The sequence below is a fragment of the Schistocerca piceifrons genome, chromosome 8 (assembly GCF_021461385.2).
Source record: "Schistocerca piceifrons isolate TAMUIC-IGC-003096 chromosome 8, iqSchPice1.1, whole genome shotgun sequence".
Lineage (NCBI taxonomy): Eukaryota > Metazoa > Arthropoda > Insecta > Orthoptera > Acrididae > Schistocerca > Schistocerca piceifrons.
In genome coordinates, this window is record NC_060145.1 from 210,377,472 (window position 1) to 210,402,414 (window position 24,943).

The 24,943-nt window shown below is 42.6% G+C and overlaps 1 protein-coding gene across 1 annotated transcript in view; it reads left to right on the forward strand.

Moving 5' to 3' along the window:
* The window catches only part of LOC124711809 (small G protein signaling modulator 1-like), a 319,654-nt gene that overhangs the window by 24,927 nt on the left and 269,784 nt on the right, over nucleotides 1–24,943 (forward strand). The window contains exons 5-7 of the mRNA XM_047242033.1: nucleotides 4,101–4,253; nucleotides 7,427–7,494; nucleotides 7,592–7,734. Of these exons, the coding sequence (XP_047097989.1) occupies nucleotides 4,101–4,253; nucleotides 7,427–7,494; nucleotides 7,592–7,734 (364 nt within the window). The remainder of the gene's footprint in view (nucleotides 1–4,100; nucleotides 4,254–7,426; nucleotides 7,495–7,591; nucleotides 7,735–24,943) is intronic.

Consider the following 24,943-nt stretch of genomic DNA (forward strand, 5'->3'; position numbering starts at 1 on the left):
AACACTTTTTGCCGATAGCACAACGGCCAAGGTAACTGGCCGGGAAACGGAAAACCCGGGTTCGAATCTCGAAGAAACCTAGCGGATGTTAATCTTTTCGTTTGTATTTTTCCGTATCTCAATTGATAGGGATAGGAGGGTTAATAAGGTAAGTAAATCAATAAGGAATGATAATAATAAGGTAGGCAAACTAATTTCCCAAAATGCCATGAGTTAGTAAAGTATTTAACTTTTAAGCCTTGTCACACGAAAACAACTCCGAGTAAGAGTGTTGCGAATTCCTCATGAGGGATCACAGATAGCCAACCACGTGACACTTGTTTACAGCGAGGCATGGGACAGAATGCATGTGGGGAGAGTTATGTTGTCCTGGTTGCCTCTTCGTCGTATCATAGTTGTGAACCTGGAAGAGTGAAGGTGTCCAGCATGAGCCTTATAGAAGTCAATCTGAAAGAGTTGTTTTCTGTCATTAGGCTGCCACAAACCTCACTGATACATGTAGTGATTTTTCCACCATTAACGTGCCGAATGAAATACGTTTTGTGAATGAATACACTGTTCTTCCGTAAGTAATATAAGACGAGTACTGTATGTAGTTTGTAGTAATTAGCTCGTCTTGCCGTAGTAACTAGTTATTGTTTGTTGTGTCATATCTTTCAGGTGTATAATCTGAATAATGGAACATGTACACCCTTCGACTAGGACTGTAATATATAGTTGGGAGCCTGTCGGAGACGATGGCAAGCGGAAAGTTACTGACGCTGTGTTTTGGTTTGTAAAAGTGTTACAAGACAGATACATTATCAGTGCACTACCGGAAGCAGACAGTTCTGTTTCTTGGTGTTCCAGATTGATAGGAGCGGCTATTGTCGAGTGATTTTTGAAGCTGACGAACGAAATGACTTTTGTTGATACTGAAGTACTATACCATGAAGACAAAGCAGAAGGTGATTCAGTGGAAGATATCCTGACTAGTGAAACACAAAATGGTCCTAACACTTTGGAAATCTTCACATCACTGAGAATATGTGCTTCATCTGTTCCCAATGAGTATTACAGACTGGTTACTAAACGATTGAACTACGGCGCTATACCCCTTGAAGTAAAAGTAAAGGTGGTAGCGCTAGCCAGGAATCATCCAAATTGGAACTTACAAACACTGCAAAAGAATGGAACAACAATAGCCCTGAAAAGTAAGGAGGATTTGAAATTGTGGGAAAGTGATATCGTTAAAGGAGGGACAAGATACAGCAAATACCAGGCGATAAATAAGTGGACATACAACCGATTTGTCGAATCTCATTGTCGTAACGAGAATGTAACAATGAGAATACTTCAGGAGTGGACTGCAGGTGCAGTGCTTCAATATATGGCCAACAAGGATTTTATGTTTGCTGCATCATTATCTTCGGGCAAGAAATTTCAAATCGGGAGTATAAAATACATCAACGGCATGTCACTAAATATGTCTCTCATAAGGAGGTACAAAACATAGAAGATATACAGAAAGTGGCATCTGTTTTCGGCACGCAAACGGCATCACTCGTGATTACGTGATCAGCACCGATCAAACAGGATGCGAGTATCGGATGAACATTCGATGCACATTACCGCATAAGGGAGAAAAACGAACCCTTGTCACAGTTGGTAGCAAAAACAAACTAACACGTTCGTTCATGGTGCAATATGCCATCACAGTCTCTGGAAAAGTGTTGCCTAAGGTTTTCCTTTGTTTACAGGAAACGAATGTTACATTTCGTCCTCGGGTTATAGAAGAGGTCAGTCGTTTAACCGACTCGTTGAAAAATGTATACATTACCTGCTCCAAATCTGGGAAACTGATGAATGCGATTTACAGAACATTTCGCGAGAATGTTTTAAAACCATACGTTTCTGATAACAAGTTTTGTCTAATATTGGATTCCTGGAGTGGACAAATTAATACTATAATATATGACACAATGTTTATAGATGGCGAGGGTCAGCCGACGTGCGCTGTAAAAGTAACACCGCCAAACTACACACCTGTGTGCCAGCCGTGTGATGTCTATTTCAATCGCCATGTTAAAAACTTTATTTCCAGGCTTCAGAATTGCAATGTGATTCTGGAAACCCAGTGGGAATTGCACAACCGCACGGATGCAATAACTATTCACAGCATAATTCATAACCAACTTTCAGCACCGATTTTTCAGGCAATGATATCATATGCATGGTACGAAAAAGACATGTTTTTAAATGTAAACCAAGTTTGTTTTCCGCCGACTCTTCGGAAGGAACAGTGTAGCTGTTGGAACATTGCATTCATTAGATGTTCTTGGTGTCTTGAGTATATTTGTTTCAGATGTTTGTATGAAAAGTACCATTCATCTAATTGTTCGAAGAAAAGTGAGGACACGTAACAGTGACTGGAAGAGCCATTGTAAAGTGACCTGGAGTAACATTTTAATTGTTTACTATCCCAAGAGGTTTGAGAAATTTATTTGCCTACCTTATTATTATCATTTCTTATTGATTTACTTACATTATTAACCCTCCTATCCCTGTCAATTGAGATATGGAAAAATACAAACGAAAAGAACAACATCCGCTAGGTTTCTTCAGGATTGAACCCGGGTTCTCTGATTCCCAGCCAGTTACCTTGGCCGTTGCGCTATCGGTGCTGTTGGTGAAAAGCATTTACCATGTGGGTACAGAAGTGGCAGTTGTAAAAGTTTCCTACTTCGATTTCTGGAAAAGTATGTGTTTTTGGACCCCATACCTGATGATGAAAAATGCTCTATTTACAATTATATATCGATCCCACCAATTTTGAGTCGATTGCTCATCATAACCTTTAGGGGTGATTTTCTCAAAATTGCGGGGATGTTGACCCAAAATATCTTAGTCCTTTGTTTTAGGTTGTACACAAGTGACCTGCCAAATTTGAGCTGAGTTGTTTGGCTGTGTCTGAGGCCTTTCCCTTGTAAGTGTTACACTCTTCCTCATGGCCATCAATGGGCAGTGACCTCTGTTATGTCACTGGTCATCCCGCACTGGTTGACGACTTCTGCATTTGTACAGTTCCCCCTCTGTAGCCTTGGATAAATGTCAGCTCCAAGGTGTCATTCAACAGGCCTCTGATTAGACCCTTTCCCTTGGTTTCCAGTTCTCTCCTGCAAAAGTTTGGGTCAAGAATTTTTGTCATTGTAACAAAGTCCACCAGACCCAGAACTTTACTTGCGTGTCCAGCACTTAGACAGTCTCAATTTTTGGGACTCATCTGTGACAAAAAGCGGACTTGGCTGCTCCAGATTCATCAGCTAAAGATTAGCTGCATGTAAAAGCTTAATGCTCCTATTTCTTTGCCCACACCTCTTGGGGTGCAGATTACAATACTCTCCATCATATTTACTGGGCTGTAGTCCAATCCCACTTGAACTATGGTTGCTAGGTTTATGGCTCACTGGTGCCTTCACCTTTGAAATTGTTGGACCCAGTCCTTATTGTGGAGTTTGAGTGGCCACTAGCACCTTCTTGACAAGTTCTGTAGACAGTGTCCTTGCCAAAGTGGGAATCTTCCCTCCTCCGTTCCAATAGTACCAACTCTTTCCCACCTATGTAATTGCCATTTGACAATTTCCTGATCATCCAACATATCCTATTCCTGTTGCATATGAGGTACATTGATCCCCTCTACATTTCCCCACTCGGGTGGGATTACCAGTTGGAATGCACCTCGCAGCCCTCAGCCAGGAGCTCTTCATATCATCTTTAGAATGTACTCCCCAACTTTTCTTGCAAATTGTTTTCTGTAAATTGTTTTTCAGCTCTGGCACCAGTGTTGACATAGAGTGCCTTGCCATTAATACTGCTTCATACTTCTCTTATCTGAGCACATTTTTGGTGGACATCACTACCTCTGGATGAACACACTCTTGACTGAGGGACTTTTTAGTCCCTTAACCCCAATCAAACAACCACCTGTGAAGATAGAAGTATAAAATTACATATTATTTTTTGTTTTTTGTTCTCTCTGCTGTGTTAAAATTTAATTATGTCACAGGTTTAAGTCAGCTGCATCATGATAACAATGTCTTTAATTTTGTTTTTTAACTCAGGCGTTCCAGTTCAAGTGGCGACTCCTCAGCACTGCAGAAGAATGGTTCTCAGACTTCACCACCACCACCACCTCCACGATACCTATGGATTCGCATAGCACTTTTTGAGAAATCTTTGGCCAAGATAATTGACTACTTGGTGCAAAACAGTAGGTGAGCTGTTTAGACTGTTGATCAGAAAGTAAGCATGTACCTGTATGGTGTGTGATGAGGTGGCAGGTGTCCCCCCCCCCCCCCCCCCTCCCCACTCTAGTGTGCATACCTTCTAAACACTTATTTAACATATGGTTCATTGGCAGCACAGTTACATGTGATAGATTTAGGCAGAGCAACTTTAAATTTGTGTCTAATGTCCTAGCCTTACATATCACAGATAAGATTAGTGTCACTTGAAAATGTTTCAACCTGTTGCCTTCCTTGCTTCCTGACTTAGCAAGCAACTTTGCAAATGGATTGTTTCTTTGCTTGCTTTCTGACAAATTTCAAGTCAAACTATTTTCACATTCCATAGATGAAATTTGCCATAGTGTAAGATTTTTTAAAAATATTTTGTCAATAAAAATAAACTGACTTTCCATTTCCTGTTATGTTACTTACAGGAAGGAAATTGGTATCTCATGTTGGCACATTAATAACACCTATTATTTAACTCCCATTTGACTGTATTCCTCCCCTGTCAGATAGTGTGTGCCATCCATGTGGTGTCAATGTTGGTAAAGATAATTCATTCTATATAAATATTTTCTCATCGTTGACGGTATCAATAAATAAAGTTCAGCATTCTTGTATATACTTTGATGTCTGTGTCTCTGTACCAGGCCAGCGGTTTGGTATTATCTAAGGCTGTGATTGTTAATCCTTTCACTGCTACAGATATGCTCTCTCCATTCTGTGCCGAGCACATCTTTTCTGTTGCTGTGTTGTTCGCCAGATGCTGCTTCATGTGCTGAGTGTTGGTGTTCCAGCTGCTGTGACATACTTAATTTTGTAAACCCTCATCACCAGTTTTGTAACGGCACCATTACTACTGCTGTGGAGACCAAGTTGCCACTGTTGTTACAGTAAGCTGAGTTTGTGAGTTCCTGAAACGGCTTCTGGTGCAGTACACCGCTACGACAATTTCTCCCTGCCACTTTTACACAGCTGTGCCCCAGAGTCAGGTAACAGGATAGGAGAATGGAGGCTCTACAACACTCCAACAAATTAGCAACAAAGTCACACAAATGAGTTAAAAAGGTTTACTCATCTTTGTGACTTGTCGAATAATGAAGGTCTGTAAAACTGCATGTAATACAACATGAAAAAGGCTGTCAATGGCTAAGTGCAAATGATCACAGGTAAACTTCACAGTACATAGCAAATGCAAATTACAACTACTGTCTGTCCACTTTTAAGAGTTCACTAAACGATATTCCCTGCCTAAGTCAGTCCTGGATGATGATCTATAACCAAGTGGGCGAGAGCTGCTCTTCTGTCTTCTGAGTAGGCTTCTGACTGCTGTTGTCTGGTCATTGGCGGATTATATTTGGCCAGCAGTTGGCCAAGGCGAAGTTGATATCTTCATCCTCAGCTCTGCCCGTGGCGCTGGTGGAACTTGCGCGAGGGACGTGTCTCTATGACACTGGCATCAGCTTGCATCTTTTGCGCCTGTGGTGCTTTTCCCTGCCTGTGTCTTGTTTGGATGACACGACACAATTTTTGAATATCTTACAGTCTTGTATCTTCATTCAATAAAGGACTGGCTTTATTTTCATTATTCATCTTAGTTACTGTGCTGCATCAAGTTCAGTAAAACATAGCACTAAATTTTAAATAAGAGGCAGAGGTAAAAACTCATTGCATGGACTCTGTGAATGATTGATTTTAGTTAATACATTGTGGTGTATGAAATGTAGATAAGATACAGTAATTTTATTTAAAACTGAGAGCAGAATGATATTTTATTTCATTAGAGTTACTGACTTTTATATCTATCTAAAAACAAAGATGATATCAATATAATAGAAGGAAACATTCCACGTGGGAAAAATTATATATAAAAACAAAGATGAGGTGACTTACCGAACGAAAGCGCTGGCAGGTCGATAGACACACAAACAAACACAAACATACACACAAAATTCAAGCTTTCGCAACAAACTGTTGCCTCATCAGGAAAGAGGGAAGGAGAGGGGAAGACGAAAGGAAGTGGGTTTTAAGGGAGAGGGTAAGGAGTCATTCCAATCCCGGGAGCGGAAAGACTTACCTTAGGGGGAAAAAAGGATAGGTATACACTCGCGCACGCGCGCACACACACACACACACACACACACACACACACACACACACACACACACATCCAGCCATCCGCACATACACATACACATATATAAAAACAAAGATGATGTGACTTACCAAATGAAAGTGCTGGCAGGTCGACAGACACACAAACAAACACAAACATACACACAAAATTCAAGCTTTCGCAACAAACTGTTGCCTCATCAGGAAAGAGGGAAGGAGAGGGAAAGACGAAAGGATGTGGATTTTAAGGGAGAGGGTAAGGAGTCATTCCAATCCCGGGAGCGGAAAGACTTACCTTAGGGGGAAAAGAGGACGGGCATACACTCGCGCGCGCTCGCACGCGCACACACACACACACACACACACACACACACACACACACACACACATATATATATCTAATGGACAGTCATGTGATGTGCCCATTTCCGTCCCTCCTAATCATGAATTGCATGGTCATAACAAATGTTGTATTTCATAAATGGTTCAAGATATTGAAACACTTTTTTTTAAATGATAGCATGCAAAGAGGCACATATGTTGTTCTTTAATTGACCAAGATGTGGAAGTAACTCATTCCCAACAGAGTGATCAGTGGAACAGGATATGAAAACAGGTCAATAACATTTCAGGAAAGCCCAGAGGCTACTTTTAAATATGTCCTCAGCACTGGGTGGGTGGTGGAGCATGAGGAGTTAACTTGCCCACATCAGTTAAAGGGTTAATCATGCCGTGTCTGTCGCAAGTGTTATTTATGGCTTCCCATTTGTCTTGGTTCCTTTCTGACAGATCTTCACCAGGCAGATGTAGTATTATAGCTTGGCATCATTGTTATTTATGATGTGGTATGAATTTGCCAACTATGTGCTGCCTCAAAACAAAATACAAAACTTTAGGAACTTAAGATTATTTCTCATCACTGTTGTGCAAGTAATCACAATGTGCTTCAACATTTTACAGCCTCTTTATAGCTATTTACAAAATAATTCTCATTCTCATTTATTGATTCAGTGGTATCTGACAAGCTGTATGGTCTGTTTCAGCAAATACTATGAGAAAGATGCCCTTGTCGCAGATCCTGACTATGGCTCAATCTTGAGCTCCCTTCTTGGTAAGTTAACTCAACCAAGCAAAACTGTAATTTGGGTTTCTAGTTAATTTTGAACACTTCACCTTTGTTATCTTTAACATCATGGATAATCTTTCAGTTGGCCCGTGTGCATTGGATTACTCTAAAACAAAGACACAGGACCATTTCTGGACTGATCCTCCAGCAGATGAATTAGTGCAAAGGCATCGTATATCAACAGGTCAGAGTACCCCTCCTCCTCGGCGCCGTACTGCCCTAAATGTGAGTAACAAACTATTTTGTCATCTAAAACTAGACTTTTCATTACGGTCTGTTCACATATTTTTGCCAGTGCCTTGCGGCTTTTATAGCTTGTGGGCTTTAACTCTGATTCCAGTCACTGTTTCTATCTGCCTGACATTATTTCTTGAGAACTTCATTCCTCCAGCTTTTGTTGTGATGTATCTAAATTAATGTACACTTTATGCAGAGTCCAAAAATGTTGCATCGTACTGTAGCTTCCTAGGAACGCCCTAATCGATTTAAAAGCCCATTTTCTTCCATGTACACTTTCACATCTTACTATATAAAGGAAACTACTGTTTGTCTAAAGCCTCTGTTTTTTTTTCTTTTTTCTGTAAAGTCTTTATTTCAGCATATTCAAATCTTTATTTTTATCAGCATACTGTCCATTGTACAGTATGTTCTACATTTTATTATCTTGTTGTTTTCAATCATGTGCATTTATAAACTAGATATGGAACTGTTGTCTTCAAACGGGTACTGAAATGGATAAGTTACAAACATACATAACATTGCCAAACACTTGTCTCCATGATACCCATCATGGAAAGTGTTCAATTAGGTGGATTAAGTAAAAGCATTCATTAACAGGCAGAAGTATCCATTGCATTCAACTTCTGTAAAGAACTAACAAAAAATTACAATTGGTGCTAATTTACTCACGCTGATACTTATCAGAATGAGTTGAAAATCATGTCATTTATATTGTCAAGATTTGGTTATGACCCAGGTTATTAATGTTTTTATTAGTAAAGAACAATATTTTATTTTACTCTTTAATTTCAATGCTGTGTATACAGATGGAGGGAGGGTCCAAAAAATTATCACTATTTGATAGTTCACATATTCTTAAAAAATTGACCTACAATTATGTTTTTGTGATTGAGAGTGAGTTATATGTTTGGAATGAGTGCTGATTGTGCTGAACTTGAAACCAAACCACCCGTGTCAGTTTATCTGGCAAAGTGGCAGCACATACCACTACAATTTTTTCACAGAGTTCATTGATTGTTGATAGTTTGAGTCAATACACACCATCTTGATCATCTCCTACAGTTAGATGTCCAAAGGTATCAAATCAGGGAAGTGATGTGGGCACTTAATAGGACCTCTTTGATGTATCCATCGTCTGGGTGTAGTGTAGTCCATGAACACTGTGATATCTCGATGGTAGTGAAGTATGGCTCCATCTTGTTTCATACCAAAGTCTTAATCTTCATACAGGGTTTGAATGACAGGCAAAATCCCTGTCTTAGGACTATCAACATATGTATTATAACTTACAGTACCATCAAAGAGCTATAGACTAATCAAACCATGCAATGATAGACTACACCACGTCACACATTAAACAATGGTAGATTCACTGCCTTTTCCGCATGAGTGTAAGAATATTCAGCAGTCCAGAAGACACAGTTGTGTCAGTTCTTAGTATATTTTAGTTTTAAGTTGGGCCTTATCAGACCACACTAATTTCCCAGCCAATTCCTCATCCTCATGAACCGTGTGCTCAGACCACTCACAGTATTCAGTCCTTTGATCGGAGTGGTTCTCATTCATTCTGTGAAACAATCTGAAAATGTACATGTTCCATTTTTCACTCATAAGAATGTTTGTTTACACTGATTGACTCTCCACACTTGTATATGCTCCCTGTTTCACTTATTTTTGCTGTGATCTGATGAAAGGTTACAGCACTGGAGTAGCTCTTCATGATCTATTCTGTTGCTTCATTTCAAACTTATCACAGATATGGATGGTTGTTCATTGTGTTGATGCCCATATTCCAAACTCTTTCTGCTACTGCCGATTGTATGCTGAGAGTGATCTTGTGCTCCAGTGTGATTTCAGTGCAGTCTTACGTATCACAAGTGATAAGATTGCCTCTTCTACGCTGTCTTCCACTGTGTGTGTGTGTGTGTGTGTGTGTGTGTGTGTGTGTGTGTGAGAGAGAGAGAGAGAGAGAGAGAGAGAGAGAGAGAGAGAGAGAACAATCTATAAATTAATTGGATAGATAAAAAAATCTACTCACCAAGTGGCAGCAGAACACACACATAAAAGGAGGTTATAAATTGGCAAGCTTTTGGAGCCAGTGGCTCCGTTTTCAGGCAGAAGGGTTGAAGAGTAAGGAAGAGGGGTGAAGGAGGAGTGGAGAGGTCTAGGAGAAGGAGAACATTTTGGGACAATCACCCAGAACCATGTGTCACGGGAGACTTATCAGACAGGATGAGAAGAAGACTAATTGTTGGGGACTACGTTGGATGAGATTTGAAAACCTGAGAGCTTAAAGGTGGAAGACAGAGTAATATGCAAGACAGAGATTACTGCTTAAACATCGTGCATGAGTTAATAAGAGTGAAAAGCTAATTGCATTGTACATAACAGCAGTGGGAAGGAGGCGGTGAAAAATAGATGGGTAAGAAAATGAAAATTGTAGAAAACTAAAATGGAGTGAAGAAAAGAGTAGTTACTGTGAAGAAATGCTGAGACAGAAGATATTAGCATAAATTAAGGCCAGGTGGGTGGCAAGAACCAAGGACTTGCTGTAGCGCTATTTCCCACCTGTGGAGTTCTGAGAGACTTGTGTCTGGGGGCAAGAATCCAGATGGCACGTTTGGTGAAATGGGCACTGAGGTCACGATTATCATGTTTTAGAGCAGGATATTGCATATTGCCAGTATACTCAGTGTGCCTATGCCCATTCATCCTAATTGATAACTTGGTGGTAGTCATGTCAATGCTAAAGGCCGAGCAGTGTTTATAGTATATGACATGTCATTTCACAGGTGGCTCTCACTTTGATAGTGTGTGTTTTTCCAGTTAAAGAGCTGTGTATAGATAATGATAGAAGGGTGCACAGGGCATACTGTGCAGTGGGTTTAGTCACAGGGGTAGGAGTCATAGGGCAGGGAGATGGGTCCAGAGGGAGCAAGGGTCTGACAAGAATATTGTGGAGATTGGAATGGTGATGAAAAGCTATTCTTGTCAGACCCTATGCTTCTTCTGCACCCATCTCCCTACTGTATGGCTCCTATCCCTGTGACTGGCCCTCCTACAAGACTTACCCTCCCCACCCATCTGGCCTTAATGTTTGTTAATTTCTTCCATCTCACCATTTCATCACAGTAACCACTCTTTTTTTCACTCCACTTTAGTTTTCTACATCTTTAATTCTCTTATCCATCTGTTTTTCACCACCTCCCTCCTACCTCTGTTATGTACAATGCACTTAGCTTTTCACTCCTATTAACTCATGCACGATGTTTAAGCAGTAATCTCTGTCTTGTGGTCTCACCTAACCCACAGTTCAAGGTGACTTTCCCAAAAACTACCCCTTTTTCTAGACCTCTCCAGTCCTTTTCCTTCACCCATCTTCCTTACCTTTCAACCCTTCTACATGGAGGAGGAACCACTGGATCTGAAAGCATGCCAAATTATTACCTTCTTTTATGTGTGTGTTCAGCCACTGCTTGGTGAGTAGACTTTTTTTTATCTATACAATTTTTATATGTTGATTAATGTAAATGTCATGTGATTAGGGCCTCCTGTCGTGTAGACCGTTCACTGGGTGCAAGACTTTCGATTTGACGCCATATCGGTGACTTGTGCATAGGTGGGGATGAAATGATGATGATTAGGGCACCAAAGCACCCAGTCTCTAGCGGAGAAAATCTGACCCAGCTGGGAATCGAACCCGGGCCCTTAGGATTGACATTCTGTCGCACTGACCACTCAGCTACTGGGAACGGACGTAGTGATTAATGACTTAGTTAACAAAGATCCCATTTTTTGCAACCAAATGTTTTAGTTTGTATTTATCAAAAATGTTTCACCTATTCATGTTAGGAAGTATTAGTGGTCTATAACATAAAGAAAATTATTTAATTATATATGTTCTGATAGGAGCTCTGTTGTTTTTGCTGGCAGCTCATTTAAATTTTTTAAATGTATAGTGACACATTATTGTGTTTATTTACACTCAAATTCATTTGTATGTCATCTTCATGTGTCCACATGTTCTTATGTATGTACAAGATGCATAGTTGATAGATGGTATTTACACATTTCACTGTGCATAACCTGTACAGTTGCACATTGGACGTGGTCTTGCCCACATGCTGTACAGCTGATTTGAGGGATAAAGGGAGCTGTGAAGTTGAGAGTAGTGCAGAGTGAGTGTAGAGTGGTGATGGAAAGAGGGTGGGTAGTGGGGCACAAAGATGATGTGACTTACCAAACGAAAGCGCTGGCACGTCGATAGACACACAAACAAACACAAACATACACACAAAATTCAAGCTTTCGCAACAAACGGTTGCTTCATCAGGAAAGAGGGAAGGAGAGGGAAAGACGAAAGGATGTGGGTTTTAAGGGAGAGGGTAAGGAGTCATTCCAATCCTGGGAGCGGAAAGACTTACCTTAGGGGGAAAAAAGGATAGGTATACACTCGCGCGCACACACACACATATCCGCACATACACAGGCAGACATTTGTAAAGGCAAAGAGTTTGGGCCTTTGAATATGTCCGCCTGCACCTGCACACGTGTGGATGGACACGCATGCGCTTGCGAGTGTACACCCGCCCCCCCCCCCTCCCCCCCCCCCCCTCCCCCCCCCCCCCCCAAGGCAAGCTTCAAGGAATCCTCAGAACCTTAGGCCCCCTACAAAATCTTTCACCTGACTCCATCAACCTCCTGACCCCACCGACACCCCGCACCCTTACCTTCTATCTTCTTCCTAAAATTCACAAACCCAATCATCCCGACCGCCCCATTGTAGCTGGTTACCAAGCCCCCACAGAACGTATCTCTGCCTACGTAGATCAACACCTTCAACCCATTACATGCAGTCTCCCATCCTTCATCAAAGACACCAACCACTTTCTCAAACGCCTGGAATCCTTACCCAATCTATTACCCCCGGAAACCATCCTTGTAACCATTGATGCCACTTCCTTATACACAAATATCCCGCACGTCCAGGGCCTCACTGCGATGGAGCACTTCCTTTCACGCCGATCACCTGCCACCCTACCTAAAACCTCTTTCCTCATTACCTTAGCCAGCTTCATCTTGACCCACAACTTCTTCACTTTTGAAGGCCAGACATACCAACAATTAAAGGGAACAGCCATGGGTACCAGGATGGCCCCCTCATATGCCAACCTATTCATGGGTCACTTAGAGGAAGCCTTCTTGTTTACCCAGGCCTGCCAACCCAAAGTTTGGTACAGATTTATTGATGACATCTTCATGATCTGGACTCACAGTGAAGAAGAACTCCAGAATTTCCTCTCCAACCTCAACTCCTTTTGTTCCATCAGATTCACCTGGTCCTACTCCAGATCCCATGCCACTTTCCTTGATGTTGACCTCCACCTGTCCAATGGTCAGCTTCACACGTTCGTCCACATCAAACCCACCAACAAGCAACAGTACCTCCATTATGACAGCTGCCACCAATTCCACATCAAACGGTCCCTTCCCTACAGCCTAGGTCTTCGTGGCAAACGAATCTGCTCCAGTCCGGAATCCCTGAACCATTACACCAACAACCTGAAAACAGCTTTCGCATCCCGCAAGTACCCTCCCGACCTGGTACAGAAGCAAATAACCAGAGCCACTTCCTCATCCTCTCAAACTCAGAACCTCCCACAGAACAACAACAAAAGTGCCCCACTTGTGACAGGATACTTTCTGGGACTGGATCAAACTCTGAATGTGGCTCTCCAGCAGGTATACGACTTCCTCAAATCCTGCCCTGAAATGAGATTCATCCTTCATGAAATCCTCCCCACTCCACCAAGAGTGTCTTTCCACCGTCCACCTAACCTTCGTAACCTCTTAGTTCATCCCTATGAAATCCCCAAACCACCTTCCCTACCCTCTGGCTCCTACCCTTGTAACCACCCCCCGGTGTAAAACCTGTCCCATGCACCCTCTCACCACCACCTACTCCAGTCCTGTAACCCAGAAGGTGTACACGATCAAAGGCAGAGCCACGTGTGAAAGCACCCACGTGATTTACCAACTGACCTGCCTACACTGTGACGCATTCTATGTGGGAATGACCAGCAAAAAACTGTCCATTCGCATGAGTGGACACAGGCAGACAGTGGGGTTTTGGGGGGGGGGAGGGTGGGGAGTCGTTCTGGTCCTGGGGGCGGAGCGACTTGCCTTTGGGGGGGGGGGGATGGGTGTACACGCGCACGCGTGTCCATCCACACGTGTGCAGACGCAGGCGGACATATTCAAAGGCCCAAACTCTTTGCCTTTACAAATGTCTGCTTGTGTCTGTGTGTGTGTGTGTGTGTGTGTGTGTGTGTGTGTGTGTGTGTGTGTGTGTGTGCGCGCGCGCGCGGCGCGCGAGTGTATACCTATCCTTTTTTTCCCCCTAAGGTAAGTCTTTCCGCTCCCGGGATTGGAATGACTCCTTACCCTCTCCCTTAAAACCCACATCCTTTCGTCTTTCCCTCTCCTTCCCTCTTTCCTGATGAAGCAACCGTTTGTTGCGAAAGCTTGAATTTTGTGTGTATGTTTGTGTTTGTTTGTGTGTCTATCGACGTGCCAGCGCTTTCGTTTGGTAAGTCACATCATCTTTGTTTTTAGATATATTTTTCACACACACACACACACACACACACACACACACACACACACACACACACACACACAAATCACACACACATGACTACCGTCTCTGGCAGCCAAGACCGGACTGTGTACAGCAACTGTGTCTGAAAGGAGAAACAATCTGTGGGAAGGGGGGGGGGGGGGGGTAAGGAGGAGGCTGGGATGGGGAGGGATGGGGATAACAGGGTAGCTGTGGGGGAAAGCATAGTGCTGCTTGTAGGAGCATGTGGGACATTATGGTGACTGGGTAGGGCTGCAAGGTGCATTTGGTTTTGTGTGTGTGTGTGTGTGTGTGTGTGTGTGCGCGCAAGGTGGGGCGGGAGAAAGCAGAGAAGTAGATAAAGAGACTAGTGGATGTGTTTGGTGAAATACAAAGCCGAGTAGTGCTGGAATGTGAGAGGGAAGGGGATAGGCAGGTGAAGAACAGGGACTAGTGAACGTTACGGGAATGTAGGATATATTGCAGGGAGTGTACGCACCTGCACTATTCAGGAAAGCAGGTACTGGCGGGAAGCATACAGATGGTGCAGGCTATGAAGCAGTCATTCAAGTGAAGCACATTGTTTTTGGCAGTGTATTCTACAAGTGAGTGGTCCAACTGCCCATTGGCCAGTTTATCGGTGGGCATTTGGGCGGACAGTAGCTTGTTGGTTGTCAAGCCCACTTAGAAAGCTGCACAGTGGTTGCAGCTTAGTTTGTCGACCACATGACTGCTTTCACAGATAGTGCTGCCTTTTATGGGATAGGAGATGCCTGTGACCAGACATTCTGTGGGGCACATCTGGCATTTACGTGTATAGCAGGGATATGAGTCATGAGGCAAGGAGGTGGGGAGCATGGGTGGAATAGGGATTTAGAAGGATATTGCAAAGGTTGGTGGGTGGTATAATACCGCTGTGGAAAGAGTGGGAAGGATACTGGGTAGGAATTCCTCATTTTAGGGCATGACTAGAGGTAGATGAAAACATTTAGCTTCTCCTGTGTTTTCTTAGCAGTATATTTCTTAAATTTTGTACATGTTTTTCTATTTCAGAGATTTAATCTCACATTTTTAACTGTAAGTGCAAATCGAAGCAGTCTGTAGTGCACTTTCCATTTCTTCTGAACAGCCAGCTACTCAGTTCATTAAGGCATCAGTGTCCATTGTTGGCACATCAGTAGGGTGGCAAGTTGTGTATCTCGGTTTCTGTCAGTTTGTGTAGTTTACTACTTCAGTAGTCTTGCTAGCGTGGGTGGGATGTTTGCATGCTTTGTGCAGATGCAAGAGGAGCTGGGTGCAGTTCACTAACAGCTGAATGTGCTTTTGGCTAAGGTTAGCTGCCTTCAAGCTATTGCCTTGGAGTGTAGTGGTGTTGGAGAATATGGCACACCACATGGAGCACTTCAGCTGTCCCTTGTTTCACCCATGACCTCTGCTGCTGAGGTACGTGCTAGTGTACTCGATGTGGTGGATGCTCCCCCACAGCATGGGGATTGGTGGGTGGTAGTGCATTCACATCGCTCAAGGTAGAGACCCAATATGGAGACTGGCTGTTTGGCTTTCACTATTCCTTCTATTAGTGAGCAGGTGGGTGTTCTGTAAGCAGGGTCTGAGCAGGCACACATGAGGAGGGGTTCCCTGTTATCATTAGGTCCAACGTTAATCGTGTTATTGAGCCCCTTAGGGAGACTGAATTCAGGGGCAGAAAGAAAACGAATGTACACTAGGTATGTCTGCTGGGGGATATCGTCCAATATACGGAAGAGGCCTGATCTGCGGCTATCAAGTGTGCAGGGTGCAGTCCTCTGCAAGTTATGGCTCAAACTGACCCCAACGACGCCTGTCGCTTGGGTTCCAAGGCCATCTTCAGTTCATACAGGCAGTTGATGGAGATGGAGAAGGCTGTTGGCCTCACATGTGGAGTGCAAGCAGAGCTCGCAGTTTGTGTCACTGCTTCCAGAGTTGATTGGGGTCCTTTGGTTTGGAGCCAAAGGCTTCATTGACACTGTGGTAGCCTTGGTAGCAGATTTCTGGGCATGCATTATCGGATAAGAATTACAGAACTTGCTTTGATAGGTCAGGGGTGCACTAAGCAAAGGAAGCAGTTACTCAGGTAGCGGAGTACTTGAGGAGTGCACATTTAGTTTTTTAGGCTAGGTGGCAGTTTGAGGTACTCTAAACACTCGCCAGTCAGTATGCAGGTAGCAAAATCAGATTGCGCTTAGAGTAAATACACTACAACTATCAAGACTTTTTTCAGTAAATTGTCGAATTATTTGTAACAAATATCCTGCACTCCAGGGAAGTTCTCACGTTCAGAGTATTCTTGAGACCAAGAGCTGGCTGAAACCTGAAGTAGAGAGCTCAAAGATATTTAGCAAGTCATGGAAGTTATATCAGAAAGACAGATGAGATGCCATAGGAGGGGAGTGTTCATTGGAGTTGATAAAAATATTGTCTCTATTAAGGTCAACATTGAGTGTGACAGTGAAGTTATCTGGTCACGTATAACAGGTCTTGGTGAAACCAAGTCAACTGATGGATGTTTTTACTGGCAACCTGTGACAGTTCTAGAGTCTTTCAAAGAAAGTCTATGATTAGTAGCATGTAAATACTCAGAGCATACAATACTAGTTGGAGGCAACTTTAACCTACAGAGTATAGACTGGGTTGTCTGTGGATGCTTTGCAGATGGTACTGACAAACAGTCTTGCAAAGGACTTTTGAGCACAGTTCTCCAAAAACTGTCTAGTGGCAGCTAATATGGCAAACCACACACAATCGAAACATCTTAGTCCTTGTAGCTACAAACATGTGGGACCTTATTGACAGCGTTAGTATAGAGGCGGGATTAGTGATCATGATGTCATCAAAGTGACTATGATTAGAAAAGTTAATAAATCGCTCAAAAAGGCTAGGAAAGTGTTTCTGCTAGAAAGAGCAGATAAGCAGTTATCACAAGCCCACTTGGACAACGAATTGATATCACTTAATTCCAGTAAGATCAATGTATAGGAATTGGGGACAAAGTTTAAACAAGATGTATGTAAATCATGATCTGCAGAACTATGTGCATAGTAAGTGGATTAAGGATAGGAATGACCAACCATGGTTTAACAATGAAAGTCAGAAAATGCTGAGGAAGCAAAGGCTGTTGCGCTCTCGGTTCAAAAGAGCATGTGCAAATAACAACAGGCAAAGGTTAGCAGAGATCAATGGACCTGTAAAAAGGTCTGCATTGAAGCTTACAATTACTACCACTGTCGTACCTTGGCAAAAGATCTGCCCAAGAACCCAAGCAAATTCTTGTTTCGTGTAAAATCACTAAGCAGATCTAAGGTTTCTGTCCAGTTACTTATTGACAAGTCTGGTAGATAGCAAGCTACGTGCCAATTTAGAGTGGCGAGGTGTTCGTTTCAGCCAGCGTGACCATTGAGGTCCAAGGGATAACTAGGTTGCCACCGGTGCCTCCATCTTGGCCTTTGAGGGTGACACATTGCCTGAGAAGGTTAAGGTGATGGTCTACCACTGTGACATCAAGCCATATATCCCTCCCCCAATGCTGTGCTTTAAGTGCTGGAAGTTCAGCCATATGTCTTCCCGCTGTACTTCAAGCCCCACCTGTTGAGATTGTGGACCTCCATCGCATCCCAATACTCCACGTACCCCGCCTCCCATCTGTGTCAACTGCAGAGAGCATCATTCAGCTTGCTTGCCAGGCTGCAGGATTTTACAGAAAGAGAGGAAAATCATGGAATATAAGACCCTGGACCGACTGACCTGCGCTGAGGCTAAGAGTAAATTTGAGCACCTTCATCCTGTGGCTATGACCACCTCATATGCCATCGCCACGAGAACAGTTAGTGCCCCCATCAGTTCCTCAAAATCCTGTTGCCTCTCAGAACCAGGAGACTACACCTGCCCCCTTGATGGTGGGGGGAACTTTCCTCCCTGTTGCTCACACACCACCTACTACGGGTGCAACACCCCCCCCCCCCCCCCCCCTTCCCGTCACCCCCAACCATCAGGGATTTCAGTCCCCACTTCTGAGCCAGAGAAGCATAAGGCTTCTTCGGCTCCTCTCACTGGTAAAGGGTCGCTTTGTTCACTCCCTTCCCAGGTTTCTACTAGGGGGTAAGATGACACTCACCAGCGGCTGAAGAGTCCAAAAGCAGCTGGTCATAGGGCTTCACACTCGTCCTCAGTCCCAGAGACTGATTCAGTGAAGCTCTCCCAGCCAGGGAAACCCAAGGAGCAATGCGAGAAATCGAAAAAGAAGACCGCTGAGAACAAGGAACTTCCGGTGGCACCCACATCACCACTACCTACAAGCTCTGTGTCTGTGGATGGGGTGGAGATTCTGGCATCTGCTGAGGACGTGGATCTCATCATACCCTAAGACACAATGGATATAGACTGCTCAGGCAATAAGTCGATGCCAAGTGGTGACCCAGAAGCGTAAACTGCCTCATTGAATGTTCCATGCCTTCTCTGTCTCATGATGATGTCATCCTACAGTGGAATTATGGTGGTTTTTTCCATCGCCTGGCTGAGCTACGGCAACTGTTAAGCTTTACACCTGCTTTCTGCATTGCCCTCCAGGAAACCTGGTTCCCGGCAATGCGGAACCCTACCCTCCGCAGCTATAAGGGGTATTACAGGAACTATAATTGAGTGTCAGGTTGAGTTTGCGTTTATGTCCTAAACTTTGTCTGTAGTGAAACTGTGACCCTTCAAACCCCTCTTGAAGCTGTGGCTGCCAGAATACAGATGACACAGGAAATAACTGTCTGCAATGTATATCTTCCTCCAGATGGTGCAGTAACCCTGAATGTATTACCTGTACTGATTGATCAACTCTCTAAACCTTTCCTACTTTTGGGAGATTTTAACACCCATAACCGCTTGTGGAGTGACACCATGATTACTGGCTGAGGCAAAGATTTCAAAACTTTACTGTCTCAATTTGACCTCTGCCTCTTAAATACTGGGGCCGCCTCACATTTCAGTGTGGCTCGAGGTAGTTACTTGGCCATTGATTTATCAATTTGCAGCCCAGTTCTTCTCCCATCTACCCTCTGGAGAGCACATGATGACCTGTGTGGTAGTGACGACGTCCCAATCTTCCTGTTACTGCCTCGGTGTCAGGTCGGAGTCCCTCCATTACAGATCTAATGTGTACAACTGCTCACCAGTTACGTTGCACACATTTGTAGTTCTCCTGAGCATCCGAATTACCATCTCCTTTTTCTACCCACGGCTGTTCATCTCCCGCTTCCTTGGCCCAGGTCAGGGCTAACGATTGCGGCTCATGTGTGATCCCTTCTGTTTGAACTGGAGTCCTTCCCTTTGCCACCTCCCATCTAGGTCTGCCTGCATACACCTCCATGGTGTACACCTAGGCTGCCGATTCGTCTGGACCTTTTGCATGACCCTAATGACTCGGTTACTCCTGCTGTTCTCCGCTGTCACTCTCTGAAGTGGTTTACACTGACGGCTTGATGGCTGATGGTCATGTTGGCTTCGCCTACATCCACAGAGGCCATTTGAACAGCATTCCTTGCCTGATGGCTGCAGTGTATTCGCTGCAGATCTGGTGGCCATCTCTCGTGCACTTCAGTATATCCATTCATGCCCCGGGGAATCGTTTCTTCTGTGTAACGACTCCTTGAGGATCCTACAAGCTTCTGACCAGTGCTACCCTTGTCATCCTTTGGTAGTTTCCATCCAGGAGTCCACCTATGCCCTGGACCAGTCCTGTCATTCACTGGTGTTTGTGTGGACCCCAGGACACATTGGCATCCCTTTTTCGGCTTTGGGAGACAGAATGGAATAACAGTACACACAACAAACTGCGTGTCATTAAGGAGACTACAAATGTGTGGAAGTCTTTCACGCGGGCCTCTCACAGGGAATCAGTTGTCCTCTGCTGGCTCCGCATTGGCCATGCTTGGGTGACCCACAGTTACCTCCTGCGCCGTGAAGACCTGCCTGAGTGTTGGTGCGGCGCCCGGTTGACAGTGGCCCATATTCTGATGCACTGTCCCACTTTGACTGCTCAGTGATGAAATCTTGGCTTACCGGACTTGTTGCCACTAATTTTATCTGACAATGCCTCATTGGCTGATTTAGTTTTAAGTTTTATTCATGAGACTGGGTTTTATCATTTGATCTAAGTTTTAGTGCATATCCTTCGTCCCTCTGTATCCTCCACTCTAGTGCTTCTAGGGTGGAGGTTTTAATGTGTTGCAGAGTGGCTGCCTTCTCCTTTTTTATTCTCTTGGTCAGCCAGCCATGGTAATCTGCTTTGTTGTTCTAATCTCTTCATCCCGTTTCTTGTGTTTCTGTGATTTTCTTGTCCCCTTTTTTCTGTTTACATGTTTGTTGCCCTTCATTGTTCTTGCGATTTTTCCTTTCATTCCATTTTGAGTTGTCAGTCTCGTTCATTTTATTCTCACACTTGTGCCATTGTTTTATTTGGAACAAGGGACTGATGACCTCGTAGTTTGGTCCCTTTCCCCCTCTTTTAATCCACCCAACCAACAGTTCTGTAATCGAGAAAGAATGCCTTGCTGTTGTTTGGGCCATAAAAAGGTTTTGGCCGTATTTATTGGGCAAGCCTTTCACATTTGTGACAGATTACCATTCTCTATGCTGGCTTATTAGTCGGATTGACAGGTGAGATGAGCACTGAGGCTTCAGGAATGCAACTTCACAGTGGTACATAAAAGTGGATGCAAACATAAGGACATCAACTGCTTTTCATGGATTCGTTTGGTATAACATACCAGCATGAATGAAGTCCGTCATTGGTGTGCTATGTGACAGCTGCTGATCAGAGGCAAGATTCAGCATTGCTGAAAACCATGGAAGCCTTGAAGAAGCAGGAACCGACAGAAGGAGAGTTACTTTTTTTTTTTTTTTTATGATTCCGCTTGGCTAGAGTATTTTACGCTACTGGTTGTTTAACTTGCTATTAACTGCGCAATTATTTACGCTAGGAAGCGTGTGACGACTTTCAGCATACCGCAAACATGTACCGAACTGTCAAAAATCGCAAGTAATTTTAAACTCACCATAGGTTACGAATAACAACGAAGATTCTTCTCTTCTAAATCGCTCAACTGAATCCGTCCTTTCAGTCCAGAGATACTTTGCACCACTGATGCTTGCTCTTTGGCTTTTGTCACCACACTGCTAATGTTTTTCACTGTGCAATCAGTGTTTCATTATGCCAAAACGAAAGTGTAATTTTAACAGCAATATAAAAAGTGAGTCTCTTTTTATCACTGGTAGTGGAGAAACTGTAGAATGTATGTTGTGCAGATCAAAATTTGCTATTGGTCATGGTGGAAGGTCTGACATTGTGAATCACATTAACGCGAAGAAACATCGCATGAGTGATCAAACGAAAAGAGCAAATAAATGCGTGAGTGACTACTATGTAAACTTAAAATCAGTAACAGAAATGGATAGGCAGTTGGCAGCACAAGAAGCTATGTTTGCATTCCACAGTGCAATGCATAACGATAGCTTTCAGTCAATGGCCTGTACTACAGCAGTTGTTAAAAAACTTTTCAATCCTGAATTCACATGTGGACAAGCAAAATATAATGCAAGCATTTCAAATGTTATTGCACCGTATGCAGCTCAGCAGGTTTTAAATGAACTGAAAAGTGCTTGATTCATTTCTGTAATGATTGATACATCGAATCATCTGGATTTGAAGTTGGTTCCTCTCCTTATCAGGTATTTTCACCCAGAAAATGGCATCACGGTGAAAGTGCTCGAATTGGTTAATTTAGCTGGAGAAACTTCAGATTTACTTCAGAATTATGTACTGGAGGTTTTAAAGAAATATGATGTTGAGGGAAAGGTGATTGCAGTTTCTGCAGACAACACTGACACCAATTTTTGTGGTAAGGAGAGGAAAGGAAAAAACAATTTGTTCTATAACTGCAACAGAACACAGTGAATAATATAGTAGGTGTTGGCTGTCCAGCACATGTGGTGCACAGTTCCTTACAAACTGGCTCAGATTGCCTACCCATCGACTGCTAATTAATTGTAAACAAAATCTACCAGCATTTCCACATATATATACAGTAAGGGTTGAATCTCTGAAGTCACTCTGTAAGTTTACTGAAACTGAATACAAAACTGTACTTGGGCACAGAAAGGCAAGGTGGCTACCTCTGCTACCAGCATTGGAAAGAATTGTAGAGATATTTCCTGCTTTGAAATCATATTTCATTTCCCTTGATAAGTGTCCTGTTATCCTTAAACAATTCTTTGATAACCCTGTGTCTATTGTTCTTCTACATTTTCTTGTTAGCCAGCTAAAACCTTTCTCCACAACAATTAAATGTATTGAGAAACAAGAAATCACAATAGTGGAAGTTTATCAAGAAATAAACAAATTATTGGGCAAATTGCAGTGTAGAAAATCTGAAAGATTTCTCAGATCCTTTATACATGAGACTCCAAGAAAGCTGGAAGAAGAGGGTGAAATTACTGTAGAACAATTTCATATTTATGCTGACATCTTCTATGACTCTTGCATTGAGTATATTAAAGAATGGTGTTTACCATTTCTCACACCTTTTAAAGCATTTGACTGGATTAATACTGAAAAGGAGCGGCTGCAGTGGAAGGATATTCAGGACTGTTGTGTTTTTGTTAAAAGTATTGTACCAAATTTTCCTGTTGATGAAGACGAACTGTTCGATGAATTTTCATGTGCACAGAACTTGATAAAAAGTGAAGAAGGAGACAAAGAAAGTGTTAGTGCAACGTGGTGTAAAATATTTGCTTATTTCAAAAGTAAAAACATTAACATGAAAAACATTATTCATTTGGTGGAGTTTTGTCTGGCAATTCCTGGGTCAAATGCTGCTGTGGAACGTGTGTTTTCGTTAGTGAACTCTTTGTGGTCAGATGAAAAAAACAGAATGAAAGTTGAAACAGTGAGGGCCTTGTTCATTGTCAAAACACACTTTAATGGTGCATCGTGTACTGTCTTTTATGATACAATTTCAAACGAAAATTCACTTCGTGATAAAGTACATAAAAGTGAAAAGTACGCTGATAGTGCGGCAGTATAATTGTAAAAATGATTTGGGGTCATCTATTTTATTTATTTATTTCGTGTTCTATAGATCCATATGGGAACATCCCTGGATAAAGAACGAGTCAAGGTTTTTTACAGATTATTGTTTTGTGCACAGATACATTGATCTTAACATTAGATTAAAGAAACTGTGAAGTTTAGCATGTACCCTTACATATTAGTTAAGATACAGGACATCTGAAAGAATATACAGTCATAAATAAATTTGGGTATTGTTCTTAAGTTAACAGGAGTCATATACGGACATACATAGATTTGGGAATTGTATTAAGTTACACTGTATGATTAATCAATTGTAGAGGTCACACAGTAAGGTTTAAGCACAAACAAGAGATTCTGTGCATTTTTGCTAAGAAATTCATCAATACTGTAACAAGATTCATCTAAAAGGAACTGCTTCAGATTTTCTTTAAACTTTGGCATGTTTCCAACCAGTTCTTTAATGTGCGGTGGGAGGGCATTAAAAATCTTAGGTGCCACTGTATAAAACCCCCTTATGGACCATGATTTTCGTTTTTAGCTCATAATGGATATCCAGTTTCCTTTGGGTGTTATAACTGTGGTATGAGATGTTGATTTTGAATAAGTTGCTATTTTTTGAAACAAAGCACATAAAGGAAAAAATGTATTGGGCAGGTGTTGTAAGGATTTGTAGAGCTCTAAACAGGTCCCTGCACGAGTGCCTAGGATGTACTCCACACATAATTCTTATTGCTCGCTTCTGTGCATGGAACACTTTTTTTGCTGTTGGTTGATTTCCCCAAAATGTTATACCATAGGCCATAAGTTGGCGAAAATAGCCAAAATATGCTGTTGTTATTGTGCTCATTTCCCTAGTGTCTGAAATTATTCTTAAGGCAAACGTTGCTGAGCTTAGCCTTTTGCACAGATCTTGAATATGGTGGTGCCACTTCATTTTGCTATCTATATGCAGACCCAAGAATTTGGAGGACTCAACCTTCAAAATCTTGTGCTCACCCATTTTTAGGTTCATTTCATTAGTAACATTTGTGTTAGAAGAGAAATGAATGTAATTTGTCTTTTTTAGGTTGACTGTAAGGCCATTGGTTTCAAACCAGTTTGTCAAATCTGCAGAAGCTTTATTTGCAGCCTCATTTGACACATTCCCTGAGAGATTATTAACCGATAAAGTGATGTTGTCAGCAAACATGAGTATTTTCCCATATTCTATAAATAGTGCCAAGTCATTTATAAATATTAGAAAGAGCAGTGGGCCCAATACTGAGCCTTGAGGTACTCCTGCAGTAATGGAGCCCCATTCTGAAGATACCTGACCACCATGCAATCCTTCCACAATTACCGTCTGCTTTCTACCACACAGATAGGATTCAAGCCATGTGCCTACGGTGCCACCCATTCCTAGGGTCTTGGCTTTACTCAAGAGAATATGGTGACTTACACTGTCAAAAGCTTTTGACAGGTCA